Raw genomic sequence first — 17,328 nt, 5'->3', positions numbered from 1 at the left:
AGGAGAATCTTTTGGAAACATGCTCTGGGTGAACTTAAATGCGTTAGTAATGCTTGATTTCACATAGAAATCACGGCAGTGTAATATCTGTGTGACTCAACTTAATGGGTTATCCTCTAATTGCAGTATGATTAAGATATAAGGGAAAAAGATTAAGAGCGAAGCTACTATCTCCACAAACAAATTCTTACCCCGAACCTGACTGTTGATAAATTCCAGCTGATATAACTAAACGATCACAACATCCCCTTGAGGCGTTGTGCCTTCAGTTCAGCCCTTTTCACTCGTTTTACTGTACCTCCGTTCATATTCTCTTTCTTCCATCTTACTTTCCACCCTAATGTAATCATTGTTTCATAGTGCAAGTGCGAGGTTTTCCTTTTGTTACACCTTCATATCTTTTTACTCTCAATTTCCTTTTCAGGGGTGAATACATCATAGGCCGTTGGTTTAAATTTAATATTCCATCTCATTGATCTCATGTAATAAATCTGTAATGGGTAATCCCTTATAATGAAGACTGCCATCATACAGATGTGCAAAAAAAAAAAAAAAAAAAAAAAAAAAAAGTTTCTGGTACAAAATATCGAGTCACAATCTATCAAGGAAGAGTGACAGTAATTGTAGCTCTCATTCAGGTAACGAGTCTGCAAATCTCACGACATTACGTCTTCTCTCCTTCAGGTACTCACTGCCGGGGCCACCGCACCTCCAGGTCCTCTTGCTTCGTCGTCACTTTGGAAGGGTCCACCTCGGGCGTCGTCTCCAAAGCCGTCCTCTGGTTCTGGAAAGTGGAGGAGGCCGAAAGTGACGCTCCACACACCATCGTCGTCAGACAGGTACTGAGGTCGTTGAGGATTTATTTTTATTTTTATCCTTATGATGAAGTCTGATTTTAAAGGCTTCTGTTTATGGAATGACAGTCTTTACTTAGCTCTTAGTATTCACATAATATCGTTTATATGTTCCGCTACGAGCATTTTCTCATAACTTCATTAAGGTAAAGGCACTGGTCTTGGAATTTTTTAATGTCTCGCTTTTTCCACTTTTATTCATTTGGGAATTCTACTCTGACGAGAATTTCTTGATTCCATATGAAATTGTGCATGTTATATTTAGTATATTTATATATAGTTAACCTTTAGGTTTCCGTTTATTCTTGCACCAAGCGGCTAAGGTTTACAGAAATTCAAGTTGCGCTTGAAATAGTTTTCGAAGCATAGGTGTTGATTCGATACTCGTCCCTACTAATATACCCGTGTTCACAGTTTTTTTATTAATATATATATATATATATATATATATATATATATATATATATATATATATATGTGTGTGTGTGTGTGTGTGTGTGTGTGTGTGTGTGTGTATGTGTGTGTGAATGTATGCATGTATGTATATATGTGTGTATGTGTATTTTTCACGCGCGCGCATGTGTGAAAGCCCCCCCCCCCGCAATAAATTGGCAACGATGCTACAGACAAACTCATCAGTGTCTAGTTTAACACTTTGTAAATGTTTCTCCATTCCAGATTCCTCACCACTCCCGCCACAACCACGGGAGGAGCCAGGGCACCACCATACCCCCCAACGTGACCACCTCCGGCTCCAGATGGACGGAGGTGGACGTCACCCAGATAGTGAGGGCGTGGATGTCCAGCTCCCGCCGGGAGTTCAGACTAGAGATCTTCTGTTCCTCCTGCGGGGAGAGGGAGGGAGGTCCCGCCTCTAGCGTCAGAGAGCAGTGGCCCTTCGTCATCGTCACTCAGGAAGAGCCTAAGGTGAGGGACTGGGTGCTCCTGTAGGCGAAGAGGCTTTGGGTTTCCTGAAGGATGGCGAAAATTTCTTTTATTATTTATTTATTATTTATTTATTATTTATTTTATTTATTTATTATTTATTTATTTATTATTTATTTATTATTTATTTATTTATTTATTTATTTATGCTGATGGGAAAAGCTGGTCGGATCAATCTTAACAGGGTTTGGAACTAAATGGAAGGGGAAAATAATAATAATAATAATAATAATAATAATAATAATAATAATATCGTCCTGCGACTATCGCCACTAATAGATTATTATTAAATAACAAAAACAAAGAGATTCAGATAATGGTCACACTAATAATAATAATAATAATTATTATTATTATTAATAATAATAATAATAATAATAATAATAATAATAATAATAATAATATTATTATTTTATTATTGTCATGGTGCGACTGGAACCACCATTACTAATAAAAATAAAATCATACAGATTCAGACAATTGTCACGTTAATAACGATAATAATTATAATAATAATAAATTCATATGATATTACTTTTACCACAACTACTCTTCGTATGAATAAAAAAAAATATCCAGTTAGTTATCACGCTGTCAAATATTCTCGCCTCTTGATCCCAGCCAGACCAGACTATAAAGTTTAGAAAGAGCTACAGAAAGAATCCACAGACACCTGGAGAGAGAGAGAAATCAGACGAATAATCAAAGTAACAGGAATGGCCATTAGCTTACGTCTCAAGGTCGCCTTCCTCTCACCCAAGGACCTTGCTCTCACCCAAGGTCCAAGGTTCTATCTCTCACCTAGAGAGGCCTCGTGCTCGGGTGTCATTGGACGGGATCAACGCAGGTGTGGATCTATCACGCTGCCGGTTCTTTATCTTTTTTCTGCTAAGATTCTTACGGGATTTATACATGTATAAGAAGCGTGATTTGTCAGAACTCTGAACATTTTTTTTAACGATGTGGTTTTTTTTTTTTTTTATTGTTGACTGAAATTTTTAAATTACGAAATTACCTGTAGCGTTTTGAGATGTAATGAATATTTAGACTGTTTTTTCTTAAATATTTGCCAACGCAGATTTGCGTAGTATGATACATATTTTCCTCAAAATGTGTCGTCTGTTGCTGAGATGTTTGAAAATGCTGGATAGTATTTTTTTTCTTAAATGTGGTCTGCAATGGAGATGTTAAATTATGGAATATATATATACATATATGTACATACATACATACTACATACATACTACATTACAATACTACATCATACATACATACAACATACATACCTACATACATATATATATATATATATATATATATATGTACGTATATATATATATATATATATATTTTAAAATAATTTTTATATATATAAAGTATATATATATAAATTATATATAATAATATTATATATATATATTATATTATTATAATATATATATATATGTATATATATACCACATATACTTTTTGTTAGGCCCTTTAATAGAGACCTGCTACATTATGAATTATGTTTTCCTAAATATTCCCACAATGAATCATACCACATTGTGAAATATAGTTCCCCTTAATATTAAGAACTATAGTTATCATAAAAACGGCCAAAATTAAAGATATTCGTCTGTTCCCTTCTTCAAGGTTCGACAGCGCAGAAGCAGCAGCGAGTGCTCGACGGGGTCAGAAGGGGGCTGCTGCAGGGCGTCCATGAACGTCACGGCCGCCCAGATGGGATGGGCGGACTGGATCATCCACCCGACGTCGTTCCAGTTCTACTACTGCCGCGGCCACTGTAGGCCTACCCTCCAGTCAGTCACCTCCGCTAATATGTCAAGCTACAATATGATCTTGCAGGTGAGTGAGGTCAACTTGTCGTCGCCAGAAGTTCGTTTTTTTTTTTTTTTTTTTTTTTTTTCTTGCTCCATTAGACGCTCGATTTTAAGGGCGGCGTCTAATGAACTCAAGAAATCTGTTTTCGATACCTCACAAAAAAAGTCTGGCATCTAATGAACTTAAGTAGTCTGTTTATTTAAAACAGACTTCTTGAGTTCATCAGACGCCTCCCACACCCAGCCCTCGCCCCCTTTTTTTTTCTAGGTGATTGCTTGTTGGCAACAGACTTCTTGAGTTCACTTGACAACCAAATTTGGGGGCGTTTTGAAAACAGATGTCTTGAGTTCATTAGGCAATCGACTTTTTGGGGGTTGTTTTGAAAACAGATTTCTTTCCTGAGTTCATTTCTTTCGGCGGGTTCAAGGTGAGGTTGGCTATAGAGATAGTGTTGAGTTGATCTCATGAGCAATTCTAGACTGTTATTGAATGGAGGTGGGGGGAGGTTAAAGATTGTTAAATTTTTTTTATGGGGAAAGGTTAAAACTTGTTAAGTTTAAGTTTAATTTCTTTATGATTAATCCATACACGCTTCTAAAAAATATTTTGGCGAGTTTTATTGTAACTGAACGCTTTCGGAATCGTTTAATGCATAAGTAAACTTAACTGAAATACATTCTAGACCTACGAACCAAACCTGACCTTAGATTTTCCTTCTTTTCCCAGAGATTATTCTCCCAGCAAGAAGAGGGGTCACCGCAGAGGGCCGCTCTGATGCCCTGCTGTTCCCCAACCACGTATTCTCCGATCGACATCCTCTACGTCACCAACAGCACAGTCCAGTACAGGAGGTTTACCGACCTCATCGTGGCGTCCTGCGGTTGCAACGGCTGAGAAGGAGGGAACCGCGAAGGGCAAGTGGCTCCTTGTTCAAATACGAACGGCTCGCGAGAGGTCGGAGGGCTGGCCAGAGAGAGAGAGAGAGAGAGAGAGAGAGAGAGAGAGAGTCAGAGAGAGAGGGAGAGACAGAAGGTTCTCTTGACTCGTGGCTGGAAAGCGCAGAGGGTCCGCTGACCACCGCTGATCTCGCACGGGCTTGAGCGGTGAAGCCTTCGGAATTTGAAAGGGTTATGATATTAAGAGAACATTTTTTTTTTTGTCTCAGCGATGGAGAGATTTTCTTTTAAGGCTCTCTGTCACTCAGTTTCAGTTTCGGGAAACCCAGACGAGAATTTTTTTTTCTTTTTTTTTTTAGAATCAGTGATGAAAAAGGAGACATTTGTAAGAAATATCATATATAATTGTCAATAAATAAATAGATACAAATAAACAGGATCGACATGTTCAACAGTGTCATGTTTTCTTAATTTTCTTAAATCTTGTTCAAATATTAATCAGGTGAAACAGATCTTGTACATTTATTTCACCGTAGGTAAAGACGAGAAGAAAATATGTTTGTAGAAGAAAATAATAAAAAAAAAACTAGTTTTCGTGTCATCAGGTTTTTATAGTTGTAGAAATTGTTTTGGTCAATTTATATTTGAAACCTTGAATGAATTCGAAAATATTCTAGAATGAAAACAGAAATCAGTTCAACAACTTTGTTCTCGTACTGTAAATTTTCAAAAATAATACTGATTCCCATATAAAGAATAAATCTGGCATTACTGACTGTACATAGTAAGATTTGTTAAAATAATTATTGTAAATAGTATAGAAAAACTTAATTATTTAATGTACATAAGAAATTATTTTGTCATTTGTAAATTATAAAACGGGCATAACTTTTGCTTTAGAATGTAAATAGTTATTTTAGTTCTGGCGTCATCCATGTAAATAACGTGTTCATATTTTCAAATAATTTTTGTTTGGTAAATTTTAGGAAAAAAATTTATTTTATTTTTTCTTCGTTTCAAATGTCACTTACAATTACTGTTTCATCTTCTGGATCTGATTAGGAAAAATGTTTCAAATTTTCATATCTGTTCTGAATTGTACAACGATTTTTTTTTCATAATTTATAAGTCACATTACCATCTGTACATACGCATTCTTATTTGTAAATATGGGTGTACTTATTTTGCCTCCATTTGAAGTATATTTTGTACGTTATTTATTAAAATGTTTGAAATAAAAATCTTCTGTTTACTAATATCCTGACCACTAGAAAGTGTACCAGAGTTTTAGGGATTATTATTTATACATAATATAATAATAACTGATAACAGCAGTCTTTGGTGTGAATAATGTGGCGCCATCTATTATTATGAGACTTGGTTCCCGCTGGTTAATACTTGTTACCCTTATGACTCTCTTATCCTTGTCTCATGCCCTGGACACTGAGTAAACAGTATACTTAAGCTTACTGGAGAATTAAGGTCTGTGGTGCTCTATAAAAAGCAGCCTTAATGAAACATTTGATAAAAATATTTAACAAGTGTTCAGCGCTTTATTCTCAAATTCTTCGGGTGGTTTTTGGATTAGTAATGATAATAGATAACTTTAGTGTTGCATATTCGCGTGTATGTCCTTCACTGTATGGAGAGATCATGATGAGTGCTGAATGTAGTTCATTGCTCGAGTCAAGATAGCTCAGACAATGGTGGATATGCGGAGACTGACATTGTTACGAAAAAAAAAAAAAAAAAAAAAAAAAAAAAACTCACCTTTTGATTAGATTCTATTGAAAGTTTTTAGCGAAAAAGGTATAAATATATCTTAGGAATTCAGATGTTATTGGCTTTGTAGCATTGTCAGATTTACAAGCTGATGACAAATCAAAACAAGCCAAAAAAATTAAACTAAATTTTAAAAATCTGTCGTACGAAACAAAGCCTGTCCCATGCTGCACGAGCGTGACCTTAATATAAAAATATATGATGTTCAATGACAATTTTGTTTCGCACAACTTGCAAGCTCGAATGTATCAGAGATGGTATGCACTTCCTATTCTACCTTGTAGGTAAGTTAATAATTGCAGTTTCTTTGTGGAAACAGTCACATTTTTTTAGTATGTTTAATACTAATCAAGTTTGCTGGGAGTTTTATCTTGGGCACAATTCCAATGGGGAATAGTCTGCCTGGCGCAGTTGTGGTATCTTCTAATCTCCATTATGTTCAAATGAGGAACAAAGTCATTCCCGCTCTCTGCTGCTGAAGTCCCATGATTTTCACGTGTACTGATTATTCTCTCTCTCTCTCTCTCTCTCTCTCTCTCTCTCTCTCTCTCTCTCTCTCTCTCTCTCTCTCTCTCTCCAAGCATTTTTTCCTTTGGCGCTCTCATAAGTTTGAAGTCTCTTGCTCTGTACATAAGGGTTTTCAGCTGAAGAATTGGAAAAATAATAAAGTAGCTTATTTCGTGCAGCCTCTGACTGACAACACCAAGCAAAATAGGTCTTTGACGATTCTCAAGTTATTGAACAAAATACAAAATGGGACGTGAGGGTGAAAGCCACTCCTGTATCATGACGTAGGAAAAGTTATACTTCTCAAGATCATTCGGAATCTGATCACGATCGTCTGGAGAAGGCTTGTGAACGACATGCATTTTTTTAGAAGTTTCAGCGTTGGGGACTAAGGTACGCATGTGCTCTTTGTCCGCTGGCATGCATTCATATATATATGCATGCATGTTGGTTACGATCTTACAAGTGTACAGAGTGGTTTCCAAAGTTATTATATATATATATATATATATATATATAGATAGATATATATATATATATATATATATATATATATAATATAATACTACAAATCGCTGAATGTTACTAGATATGTGTACATTTTGAAAGGCGTAAACTTCTCGACTTCCTCCCATTTGAGAAGATAAGAGGTCGCTGTACCCATTGAGAATGTACACGCACGCACGCGCACGCACGCACACACACGTACGCACGCACAACACACACACACACACACACACATATATATATATATATATATATATATATATATATATATATATATATTATATATATATATATATATATATATTGTGTGTGGTTTTTTAAAATTACTGTATTACAATGATCAGAAGGTAACAGTGACCGATGAGGGTGGGGAAGGTAAGGGAAGGGAATTAATTTTTTATTATACCAAAGGACGCGATTTGTCAGTCTTCATTACTGTGTTACACAAGCACGTATTCTGATACCTTAACTTTCCGCCAAACTGCATTAAGAAGTAAGTATACGTCATGTTGACACAAATTTAAGTCAAGCATATATTATCGTTCATTCGGCATCAGGCAAGCACGAGAAACCACGAATTCACCTTGGCCACCAATTTTGGCTTCTGGGAACATTGGAGAAGTTCGGCAGCGATTTGGCAAGGTGACACTGCCTTGTCTGGCGGGAACTAAAACAGCGGATGTCACCCAGACAGTTATTCCCGCGTAAAGCGGTCATCTATGGCGAGCGTCTCTCGAATGTCTCTTGTATTTCACTAGACAATTTGGTTGTTTATCGTAAGACTAAAGGAAGTGTCCTAATATTGCAGCTTTTAGCATTTTCTGGGTAAGCTTTGAACGAACTTCGAATGATCGGGTTTGCATTCACACCACCCTAACGAACAGATTAGCCTAGGGTTATTCAAAATTGATAACGTAAATTCTGGCTATTGGGTCAAAGTTTGGTACGATTGGCAAGATGCTTTAATATCTGAAGGGAAAATGCTCGCGTGACCAGATTTACGATGCTGAAAATAGCGCCTCAGTGGCGTGGTTGGTACGGTGTTGGCGTGCCACCACGGTGTCTGCGAGTTCGATTCTCGAGCATTCCATTGAGGTGTGAGAGATGTGTATTTCTGGTGATAGAAGATCACTCTCGACGTGGTTCGGAAGTCACGTAAAGCCGGTGGCCCCGTTGCTGAATAACCACTGGTTCCATGCAACGTAAAAACACCATACAAACAAACAAACAAACAAACGATGCTAAGAAATCCGGTGGGCCCTCCGTTTTCCCCCAGGATATGAATTTAACTTTTACTTTCCGAAGTTGCTGATCTGACATTTTAGAATGTAGTAAACTAGAAGCCCAGATCATGCGAAAACGTTAGGAAGATGAACGATCTATGCAAAATGAATACTATTATCATTATTGTTATTGTCATTACTATTATTCAGCTTGCAAATCAAAATATGCAGACAGGAAATAGCAGTACAATTTATTGATATGTGACTTATCAAAGCAGTACAGCAGCTTCCCCCAAACTATTACAGCATTAAATATAAAAAAAAAGCTGGCGGAAATGATTGCAAGAGTTTTAAAAACCACACTGAATTTTGTCCTATTTTTTATGTTTACTTTGTTTGTATTTGACCGTTATCATACTTCACTGCCGCTTGCACCTGATCGCTGAAGTTAGTTGCAAGATTCACTCTCGATTGATGTTTTTATAAGTAAAGAGGGGGTGGGGGTGTCGCAAAGGGCGGAAGTTAGTCTTACACTTCACCCCCTTCTTTTATCAGGCCCTAGAAAAGGCTGGCTACATAAAAGGCCAATAGTTATTATCAAGTTCACCGTTGCTGAATAACCACTGGTTCCATGCAACGTAAAAACACCATACAAAGAAACAAAACAATAATTATTAATCATTATTCAACATCAAATAATTATCTCTCGTTATAATAATCAATTATTCTATATTTAAGTTAAGGAAAGCTTTTTCTCATGAATCAGTTATTTATTTCTCTGTTTTAGAACTTCTTATTGATTTCACCAGAATCATGTTGCTGTATATATATATATATATATATATATATATATATATATATATATATATATATATATATATATACACACACACACACACACACACACACACACACACACACACACACACACACACACACACACACACACACACACACACATATATATATATATATATATATATATATATATATATATATATATATATATATATATACTGTCAACATTAAACCATTTTTCCTAATAGAAGGTGGCTCCAAGAATAACTTTTGATATCAGCCACTGTCGAGTTAAAGATGGTTCCCTCGTACCGCAGGTATAATACTATTTCTGAAGTACTTTAAAACAAAGAGAATTACGCATCCTGAAATTTTATTATGACAAAGGTTGACCGTCGAGTTCCCGACTTCCATGTTGGATCTGTTTGCATGATGCATTTTTAACGATGAACTTTCTATTTCAACCGATTTATTGCAGTATCTTATAAAAACAACATTTAAGCATAAACATTTCGATTTCTACCGTTAAGTCAATTAAAGACATATTTATAACATGACGCAATCTTATTCGTAAAAACAGAAATAACGCAATGGTAACGTGACACTTTCTAGGTATTTAGAAAGACTAATATTGTAACTGAACATGATATGATTTTATTAGCCAAAGTTGCCTTAAGTTGCAATAAAGCAAAAAATAGGGGAGTATGACTATGCGAAAAGACTGAAGTATCATTTCATGCCGATTCTTTCAAACCCGCGGCTCAGTTTCAATGAATTTCGTACTCGTAACGCTAGTTTCTCTTCCCAGAAAATCGCCAATTTGGATTTCAGCCCAGCCAACCTTTCAATGAGTCTTCAACTTGCGGCAATATCGCGCGGGAAGGGTACATCAGCACCAAGTGTGACGTCATAAGCATAAGTAATGAGTTTGCTCACTAAGCAAAACTACATTGGACGATTATAAGTAAATGATAAAGGACGTCAATACACTACTACCCTTAGGTACATCAGAGGCGCCAACTGCTAAAATTACAAGAGAGCTTGTTTAACGGAAATATATCGGATATCGGAAGAAGAGATGCGAGATCTCTCGCGTCGAGGTTGTCGTGTGATGAGGTGTGTTCGCTGCCTTCGAAACTGCGATATCTTGAATTCTTTTCTTCTCTGGCGTAATGCATTACATTCCGTCTGAGTCACAGACTCAATTACGTTAAAACTGATTTGACTTTGTTGAAATCACTTTCATCTCAGGCGTAATGCATTACGTTTCGAATTCTTGTTACGTTGTCGAGAAGTTTAAATTGACTGTTCAATAACAGTTTCATTTACATTAAAATTGGTTGACTGTTTAAATTACATTTATCTCTGTCCTAATGCATTACATTCCGAATTCCTGCCAGTTTGGCAAGAAGTTTAACCAACCAAACAGCCGAATCGTAATTTGAATTGTATTAAAACTGATAAGGATTGCCTGACTGGCAGTGGGTGACTGTCACACAAGTTAATATTCAGTCACTGAATCATTGCAACATAATTTCGGTTCACGTTGCTCTTAGACTTAATCTGGTGTCCGGGTGTACTAAACTGCAGCTGTGTTTGGTGTGATTATCTGAGGTGAAGCACGAATTCTCTATAATAGACATGGGCGCCCGCACATAGGGGCAAGAGGGGGCACTCGCTCCCCTCTGTATTCCTGGAAAAATTTATATATATAATTATATATAATACATTTAACTACATCACTTTGTTTTCCTTCCATTTTACAATATATTCTTTCAGTTTAAGTAAAGAAAATGTATAATTATGTATTGTAGTATAATATTTGTATACAGTATGCAAGTGCGTTGTTCTTTCCAGAAATATTTGAATTCAGCCGAACAGTATATGGAACTATTGAAAAAAAAAAAACAATGTAACTCTGCATTTTGTCTTTATCACATCTTCCTTCACAAATTATTATATATATATATATATATATATATATATGTATATGTATATATATATATATATTGTATATGATATATATATATATATATATATATATATATATATATATATATATATATATATATATATAAATATTTGCCCCCTCTTGGAAAATATGCTGCGGGCGCCCATGATAATAGATTTGATGTAAATCTGTTGAATAATTCGGTAGCCTTTGTAAAACCGTTTCTTTTATGGTCATTATTTTTCGTGGACGTTTACTGGGGAATTTAATGTTAGTTTTCTTGTCTCGTTAGAATTCGTACACTTTTTAACTGACAATAGTCATTTCGGGTTAAACCTCATAAATTCTGCTAAAGGAAAAGACAGCTATAGTAGATTCACATCAGCCGTGCATTTGATGTCAAGACCCGTCCCTTACGACGCTCCTGATTGGCTGTTGATAAGCCAATCGCAGGGCTGGAAACTCTCAGTCTCTCGAGAGAGTTCACATAGACAGGATGTATGTTCCACCACTTTTGAAAAACGTATCCCTCAGGAGAGGTGAACACTCGAGAGAGACAGAGCTTCCAGCCCTGCGATTGGCTTTTCAACAGCCAATCAGGAGCGTCGTAAGGGACGAACCTAGACATCAAATGCACGGTTGATGTGAATCTACTATAGCTTCTAAATCGAGCATAACCTAGACATTGTCAATAGCTCGATATTTTTGCAAGGGACCTAGTGCCACAATAACTTAACTCCTTCTCTTCCTCGTAGGGAATTTTCCCCAAGTGACCAGTCCTTTCTCCAGCTGCATAAAAGAACTAGAGAGAAAGGTCTTTTCATCCAATGCCTGCATATATTAGGATGAAACATCTATTTCGAAAGCCTGCTTTCCTCACCTATAAATAAATTTCCTAACCCGGTGGTCAGACCAATAACATTTTTTTATTCAAAGACCAGTGGGACGGCTAACCGATGACCTGTATTAAGACATGCGCATTTGACTGAAACACACACACACACACAAAAGACGTGTACACGCTTAGAGAATCTTGAAAACACGAACGCATCATATATATATATATATATATATATATATATAATATTATATATATATATATATATATATATATATTATATATATAATATATATATATATACATATATTATAATTATATATAATATTATCAAAATAATATATAAAATATTATATATATTATATATATATATTATATATATTAATATAGTATAATATAAAAAAACGGACAATTTCTCGCTTACGTGACACGACAGCTAATAGTCTTCACAAGCCCCGATCGCGAATCGGAGTAAATACTTTGCCACCCGGTCTTTCCAAAGCTTATTATCTTTGTTGAGACTTATTAACGCGGTCTCTTGTGCCTTTTTCGTGTTGTTTACACATGCCGTACCATTACCAGGAATCAGAAACTTCGTCATTGTTAATAATAGGTCATTATTATTATTTTTTTTTTTGTCAGTTGTTGATGTACAAATCGGGCGATGTCGTTGGTGAGGATTCATGATTCTGTTATTGCTAGTGATTTTTAAAGGGAATTATATATATATATATATATATATATATATATATATATATATATATATATATATATATATGCGTGCGCGTGTGTGTGTATGTGTGAAGACGTTTCCTTTTTTTGTCCTCTTCCTGAATTTTGTCAAAATTACGTGATAAAATTCGGCTTGCCTAAGTCAGTGTCCTCAGGACACACGGTAATAAAATCTTTCTTAGGTCTTATAGTAGATATTCAATTAATAAGCCAGAATATATCAACGAAACAACTGATTTGATACAAAGTATTGTTTTATTTAAATAAAGATTACATACAAGAGTACGAAATTACAAACAAAAATTTATGTCAAGTGGGCTTAAAACTCCTTGATAACAAGCGAGTAACTGGTAAAATGCATCAACCTTGAAAAAGCAACTAGATATTAATATATAATTTATATATAAATTATATATATATATATATATGTATATAATATATATATATATATATATATAATATATATATATATATATCTATATATATATATATTATATATATATATATATATATAATAATCCATTTTCGAGGTTAATGCATTCTACCAGTTACTCGCTGAAGATCTCCATTCTTTTGAGAGGAAGATAGTTGTCAACTGGGATAGTTTAGACCTATTTAGTATATGCGGCCAGAAATACGGAAGGAGAAATCTAAGTACTTATCATCGAGGGGGTATTATCTAGTATTATTAGTCACGGGAGCAGTAATATTAGCAGCAGAAGCCGCAAAATAGGAAGATGGTGACATCTGATACGAATCTACAAAAATAGCGGCAACGGTTTTGGTGACGAAGTGGGAGGTCCAAGAAAGACAGAAGAAGAATCCGTGCCGCGCATTCTCGTCTTGTTGGCGTGAGCGGCGGCTTTTCAGTGGTTTGAAAACATAAGCATACTACACTCGCCAGAGCGGCTTCTCTTTTGCAGTTGCATATCTAAGACATTAAGTGGCAGGCAACCTGTGACAAACCTCGCGATTGTTGTTGCAATTTAACACTCGGCCAAGTCTCGAAACCTCGACGAACAGGGTGGCCCGAAGAAGGATTCGTCCCATATATCCGGAGTGACCTACTTCGTCGCAAATATTCGAGAAGAAAAACGGGAGTCCAGTTTTGTGAGCGAAAACGAGAAGCACAGTAGATAGAAAATGCGTGTGTGTGTGTGTGTGTGTGTGTGTGTGAGAGAGAGAGAGAGAGTCACTTACAATGCGCCGTGAATTGTTTCTTTGCACGTGTTGTTTGCATGCTTTAAATGCCTTGCACAGGTTCACATGTGTTTCGAACCAATATCCATTTAAGAGTTATAGCGTCTGTGTCTTACATCAGAATGCCTGGCGATTTCAGTCATCATACCATCACCAAACCATGTGAAGGATTTAAAAAACTATTCTGATTTGATACTCAGTTTTGTTACGCACACGCATAACATATAGTGCATATGTATATATACGTGTGTGTATTTCTCTACCTTATAGAAACGTGATTGTAATTTCTCTTGAGTTTACGTAATTTACTCCCAAAATGAGGTGAAGTCGACATTAAACTATATTTGTGGGTTATATATATATATATATATATATATATATATATATATATATATATATATATAGATATATATATATATGTGTGTGTGTGTGTGTGTGTGTGTGTGTGTGTGGTGTGTGTGTATGCGTATGATCGCATTAATGTAAGCATACATAATCAGAAAAGTCTTCCTTGACTCTGAATTTAAATGGCGCAATCCACCACATATCCAGTCGCATTGATGGGACTAATGTCTAGAGCGTCTTGAACTTACCATTTTTTCCTGTCCAGGCAACGAAGTCATTACAAACATTTTCATCTTCAAAGGAATAACACGTGACTCCCCCCCCCCCCCCCCCCCCTCTCTCTCTCTCTCTCTCTCTCTCGTCTCTCTCTCTCTCTCAAATAAAAATTGTTTGCCTTCATTAAAAAAAAATACAGGACCATGCACTGTTCAACTGGAAACGAGCTTAGCGTAACTGATTCTTTCCTGGGACAAGTATACAAGGCACTGCAGTTTGTGACCGGAAATGTAATTGTTTCGTTTGGCCGTGTCTGAAAATTCTTCCTTTTAGACCTAAGTGACATACTGTGCTGATGTGTCATTTTAGACCTATGTGGCTACTCTACTGATGTGTCACTGATGACTACGAATCTACGATGGTCTCTGTTGGGATAAAACAAGTAGTAAAGGGGTGAGGTGCGATGACAGGGTATTCCAACGAGAATTTCTTATTAGTGATAGAGCTGAAAAGGAGGACAGAAGCATTAACCTTATGCACAATATCCCAATGTGCTAATAAGTTCTGCAGAAAATGTGGAATGGAATGGAATGGAATATGAGATCTAGGCTTGAAGTCAAGCACTGGAATCCAAGGGATTATTCAGCGCTATGTAGAATATCTGAATCAACTTACTGTTAAGGTGTCGATATGTCACCCTGTTCAGTACCAGAGGCCTTCCTTCATTCCCCACATTGCCAATCTTTGGCTGACACTAGGCAGAGTGGTGACTGCTGACGCCCAGAAGTTGAGGAGAGATTGAAATGTTAATTTACACTCGGTTTACAGTGTCTTGCCATATTTTGCCTCCACCCCTACTCTGTTACTGCTGCTCTCAGTGACCTATACTACGTAAATATTTTTTGCCATTGTGTGCCCTCGTCATTTACGCTTGTCATAATAAGTTTATAACTGACGCAATTGAACGGGCTCAACAGAACTTACTTTACATCCTCTTTATTAAACCAATTCAGTTTTTTCATTTCGACGAAATAAAAACTTAACTAAAAACTTTGCTATTTCTGGATTTATTAACGAAAGTCCAGAAACCGCGAAGTATGCTCGGTAAAACAGAAAGTCATTACGAGCATCCGAAGGCCTCGAGGTCAACGTCTTGAGCTCCATAACAATGATGTCTCCCTTGAAATAGCGCGAACAACCTTGATGACTATAAATAGCTCCTTGTCTCAACAGCTGCAGCCATAATAGAAGGGTACTCGCTAACCTTTCGATCACATGGTTTATACGTGATTCTGAATTGGGTGTCGAAATTGAATGTAATCTGCTGGTGATTTTGAAAACTGTTTGTGTCTGTACTGCTTCAGTACCCTCCTGAAATTTCTAGCTCTTGTCACAGAAGTTGAAAATAATATATATAAGTTCTTTCCTGGAAAGAACTTGTGTATTTCTATATTGGTGCTTTCCATGAAGCCCTCAAAAAGTGAGTTAACTTGTCTTCGAAGTTTAGTGGGTATTGACGTGCACTTGACATGCTGGGCATCACTTAGCACTGTTAGCTAACTTAGCTGACTTGAGGTGAGACGTTAGTCGTCGTTACCGCTGGCGGCTGTGTGGCTCTTGCCATACGTTGACTTCTGTTATTTTGTGTTCTAGAGCTTTCTTTTAAAGTTTCTAACGGTTTTGACTCGGGAAGCCATCACATACAACGCGTTGATTGGTAATGCAGTGCTAGATGCCATCTGCAGTTTCGTTTAAGACAAGAGAAGCAATAACAGGTTTATGACTGAAGGTAACCCGTACTTAGCGTTAGCGTGAAATAGCAAGGAGGCATAACTAGACGTCACCCAGAACACAAGTTGCATCATCAGCCTATTATCTCATGATCCGACTGAGTATTTGTAACTGTGACTGCTGTAATACTTCGTTAATCGATGGTATTTAAAGTGCCCTTGAATAATATATCATGTTGAGATCACATTTCCTCAGCGCATTAGTGCAGGATAAGAATAGGGAGAGATACACTTAAATAACAAAATTCAAAGCATGATTGATGGTAGGTCTAGGATAGGACACAGGATCCCAAACTAAAATATTCTTGGTGGTGTTACTTTAATAAAATGCAGTTCATTTGAAATTATGCATATCATTCCTGATTGCAAACTCGTCTTTAAGAAACGTATCCAATCTCTAAAGATTTTAGGAGACCTGTCTGTCCCGAAGAAATATATATATATATATATATATATATATATATATATATAGATATATATATATATATATATATATATATATTATTAAATTCCACGATGTTTTGAATTTATTCGACAGTTTGATCTTCAGCAGCTGACTCGCATCTTGAATTGCTGGACAAAAACTTTTTAAAATTTTAGAACACTCTTCTTGGTATTGATATGACTCATTCGTTCATTCAGTTCATTGTGTTAGCTATATGTTTTTCTTTTATTCTGGCCATCCTCGCATTCAGCTTTCATAAACTTCTAATAACCGAAAATTCACTGGGAATTCCTTAAGATTCCAGAATTAAAATTTTCCATAGACGACCCGATCTGATTTACCCTCAATTCTGATGAACACCCTCCCCCCGCCCGAACCCCCCCGAATATTTGGTACCGGATAAAGGGACATAGTGGCACCTGAACAAAATTATGGTAATTATGCCTAGAACACAACAATTCTTGGTTACAAA

The 17,328-nt window shown here is 36.2% G+C and overlaps 1 protein-coding gene across 1 annotated transcript in view; it reads left to right on the top strand.

Moving 5' to 3' along the window:
* Positions 1-5,741, top strand: part of LOC135208226 (growth/differentiation factor 8-like) — a 16,399-nt gene extending 10,658 nt beyond the window's left edge. Inside the window, exons 2-5 of the mRNA XM_064240348.1 lie at positions 685-839; positions 1,533-1,781; positions 3,438-3,650; positions 4,353-5,741. Of these exons, the coding sequence (XP_064096418.1) occupies positions 685-839; positions 1,533-1,781; positions 3,438-3,650; positions 4,353-4,520 (785 nt within the window). The 3' untranslated portion in view covers positions 4,521-5,741. The remainder of the gene's footprint in view (positions 1-684; positions 840-1,532; positions 1,782-3,437; positions 3,651-4,352) is intronic.
* Positions 5,742-17,328: the final 11,587 nt, after the last annotated feature.

Source organism: Macrobrachium nipponense, chromosome 35, assembly GCF_015104395.2.
Source record: "Macrobrachium nipponense isolate FS-2020 chromosome 35, ASM1510439v2, whole genome shotgun sequence".
Classification (NCBI taxonomy): domain Eukaryota; kingdom Metazoa; phylum Arthropoda; class Malacostraca; order Decapoda; family Palaemonidae; genus Macrobrachium; species Macrobrachium nipponense.
Note: the sequence above shows the minus strand (reverse complement) of the source record. Positions and strands in the feature narration are given on the sequence as shown.